At 40.1% G+C, this 3,615-nt stretch overlaps 1 protein-coding gene across 1 annotated transcript; it reads left to right on the forward strand.

The window, feature by feature from the left end:
* The first annotated feature begins 1,199 nt into the window (after positions 1 to 1,199).
* Positions 1,200 to 2,148, forward strand: LOC122051970 (classical arabinogalactan protein 9-like). The gene has a single exon (XM_042613335.1). It carries the CDS (start codon positions 1,221 to 1,223, stop codon positions 1,944 to 1,946), a length of 726 nt encoding a protein of 241 aa, XP_042469269.1. The 5' UTR covers positions 1,200 to 1,220; the 3' UTR covers positions 1,947 to 2,148.
* Positions 2,149 to 3,615: the final 1,467 nt, after the last annotated feature.

Raw genomic sequence — 3,615 nt, forward strand, 5'->3', positions numbered from 1 at the left:
GCAAAGAAAAATCGCAATGAGTCATGGATGGCTTTAGGATTGGATAAAAGAACCCTGAATTCGAGTTCATAGTTTAGGATTGAACAATTGATTAGCTCAAGGCCAATTGATTAGGAAAATTGTATAATCAATTAGAACCTGTTTGAATCGATTAGGCTGATCGCCTAATCGATTGGGAGGTTTTCACGAAATACAGTAAGACTTGGAATCGATTGGCTAATCAATTAGGGAAATTGATTGGACACTGTTTTCTTCATGAATAGAAAGTCTGGAATCAATTAGGGCAATCAATTTGGCAGGGATCAATCAATTAGGCTAATCGATTATGAGCTATTTTCCGAAGAATAGTAGGGCTTGGAATTGATTGGTAAATCGATTACCCTAATGTCAATTGATTAAGGCAATCGATTAAGAGATTTTCTTCACGAGAGAACAGAAAGTCTTGGAATCGATTGGATAATCGATTATAGACTAATTGATTAGTATAACTCATCAATCAATTAAACTTTCAAAAAGAGTCATTCTGCCTGTTTGAATGGTCGAATTGTGACATGACAATCAATTGGTAAGTAAGGTTAATCGATTATTAGGCGGAAATCACTTCGAACAACAACCATGTAAAGAGGAGTTCGTGAAGATTTCCATACGCCAGTTATTGGGAAGTTACGTTGAGGAAGAAGTGTTACTGCATTTTCAACCAAACAAGATGTAATTCTAAGCAACTATAGAAACCACTCAAAACAAGATTCATGTAAAGTTGTATATTCATTGTATTTGATTTCATTTCTTATTATATTTCTTATGCTCAAGATTGTATAACGTTTTTTCATCTCTGGAAAGTTTCTAAGAAGGAGAGAGTTTATAGTGGATGAGATCATGAGAACTATATCCTTAGATTAGTCACTTAAAGAAGATGAAAATCAAATAAATTGAACATGTTAACACTGCTTCGAATTTTATACTATAAATCATATTTAAAAGAAGCGAGAATATATATGTGTATGTATGTATATGGGTCTTAAATATTTATTTTTTTAAAAAATACATATAATAACTCCATATAGTCTAGAAAACAATTCAGTCCATACATATTTTAAATTTATAATTTGTTTTTAAAAATTTATGATAGAAGTTATATCACATATTTATATATTAATTTTTGATTAAAAAACTATTATACGATTTCAATTGTTGCGATGATTGAGGGTGAAAAACAAAATATGTTGGGTGAAGTTATCATGCACTTCATACAGCTATTAGCCTGTCCTCACCGTCCCCGCAGTGCCGTCCCTCGCTCGCCCTTTATTACTAAACGGCCTGTTCTTTCAGCACTCATACTCACGCCATTAGTGGAAGAGAAGAGACACGGAGAGAGAAAGAAGAAGAGATCGACGCAATCAATGGCTTCCCCTAAACCAGTTTTGCTGGCTGCCATCGCCCTTGCCCTCCTGGCCACCTGCATCGCCCAGTCACCCGCCGCCTCCCCAACGGCATCGCCACCCACCCCTACCGCCACCCCTCCCCCCGCTTCCTCTCCTCCTCCCGCCGCCACACCGCCCCCGGCCACTCCTCCTCCCGTCGCCACTCCTCCCCCCGTAGCCACTCCTCCTCCCGTCGCCACTCCGCCCCCCGTAGCCACTCCGCCACCCGCTACCCCTCCTCCTATGGCCACTCCGCCGCCCGCCACCCCACCCACTGCGGCGCCTCCTCCCTCGCTCCTTCCGCCCTCCAACTCCCCTGCTCCTGCCACAGCGCCACCCACTCCTTCTCCGTCAGCGTCGCCTGGTACCTCCCCCCCGTCCCCGAGCTCTTCGCCTAGTCCTACTGCTCCAGCTTCAGTACCGAGCCCCAGTACCAGTCCGTCCGACAACGGTAACTCAGGAGTCGTGCACGACGTCAGCATTGGGCTTGTGGCTCTGTTCGGGGCAGTTGCATTGCTTCTGTAGGGAGATTAGTCTGAGAGAGAGAGAGAGAGAGAGAGAGAGAGAGAGGAGGGAGAGAGAGAGAGCGCTGTTTATTATTGGTTTAATTTGATTTTCGATCTTTCTTTTGGTTGAAGCATTCTATGTATTATCTGCTGTAATAACTCTACATTTCTGTTCTTTCCACTTTACTCTATTTTTTAGTGATGCATTTTTCTTATTATCAGATCGATCTGTCTTTGTGTTCCCTCTTTGCTCTGTTCTTTTGAAGCCTGATCTACCACCCACTCAAACATCCACCCCAACGCAACTCGAGAATTAACTGATTATAAATTAATTAAAATGTTTGTTGTCACCAACAAAGAACAGTAGTACAGTAGATGAAATTCCAAGTTAATTGAAAAGACTCCAATAATCCAGGTTTCAAGATCTAAAAATTGCATCTTGGCAGAAGAGGCATGAAGCTGAGCAGCAGCAACCTCGATCACTGGTTTACAGCTAAGAATGCGATACAAACCTCCAATGATCTGAACAAGATCCTCGAGCAGCACCACAGGATGGTACGATCGATCCATGAGTACTGCAAAAGCAAGCATGGACTGCGAAATGCTACCTCACAAACAAAAAAGAAAACGACATGAAGGAAACAGAGACATTATTAGAGGTCACATGGGGGGATGTATTGGCATATTTTTACTCCCTCCGATGGGGCATGACAGGCTGGGCTGGCCTAGCTCACAGCTGCAGCAGGCTCTTACATGCCTTACCGCTAGGCCTACTGAGTCAGTCATGGTGGTGGTGGCCGTTATCATCTGATATATCGCTGCACTAGACGAGCTAATCATTCTTCTTTGAAAGATAAGAGGTTCAAGGATGACCATGTGGATTCCTTACTTCAAGTTAAATTGGTGTTATTGTGATTTTTATTCTTGGACCATAATTGACGGGCTGATCTATCTAAGACTATAAACGAAGTGAGCTATCGGTGAGTTGACATGAATATTAACTTTGTTATCGATCACCTTAGTACAACAAGGATTTATAGAGAAATTTATTGGAGTTTAGAGAGGGATAAATAAAAACGAGAGGATTAGAATAATGCACTACAAAAAAACATAACTTTGGGGACAAAAGTTTGGAACGAAAATAATTCGTCCCAAAATTGGGACAAATTTAGGGTCGAAAATAAATTTCGACCCAAATAACCAACAAAATTTGCAACAAATAAATTTCGTTTCAAGTTTGCAACATAAAAAAAATTCGTTGCTAAATTCGTCCCCAAATCTGGAACGAATTAAAAATTTGTCGCAAATTTAGGGACAAATCCTGGATTCGTCCCAGATTTGGGAACGAATCGAGAATTCGTCCCAAATTTTGGGACGAATCCAGGATTTGTTCCAAATTCTGGGACGAATCCAGGATTCGTCCCAAAACTGAAAATATTTTTAAAAAATAAAATCAAACACCTAAGGCCTAAATATGGACCTAAAGACATCGGAATTTGATGAAACAAGTTTCTATGTGTCCGTATCATTGAGCTGATCGTAAATACGTTTTTATTCATAATTTTTAATTAATATTTTCAGTGATTTGAATTTTTTAACACCAAATTAGGTCAAATTTGGGTTTAAAAATTCCAAAAATATATATATTTGGTAAAAAATATTTTTATTGATAGATTTACGTTTAGGAT

Source organism: Zingiber officinale, chromosome 3A (assembly GCF_018446385.1).
Source record: "Zingiber officinale cultivar Zhangliang chromosome 3A, Zo_v1.1, whole genome shotgun sequence".
NCBI lineage: Eukaryota > Viridiplantae > Streptophyta > Magnoliopsida > Zingiberales > Zingiberaceae > Zingiber > Zingiber officinale.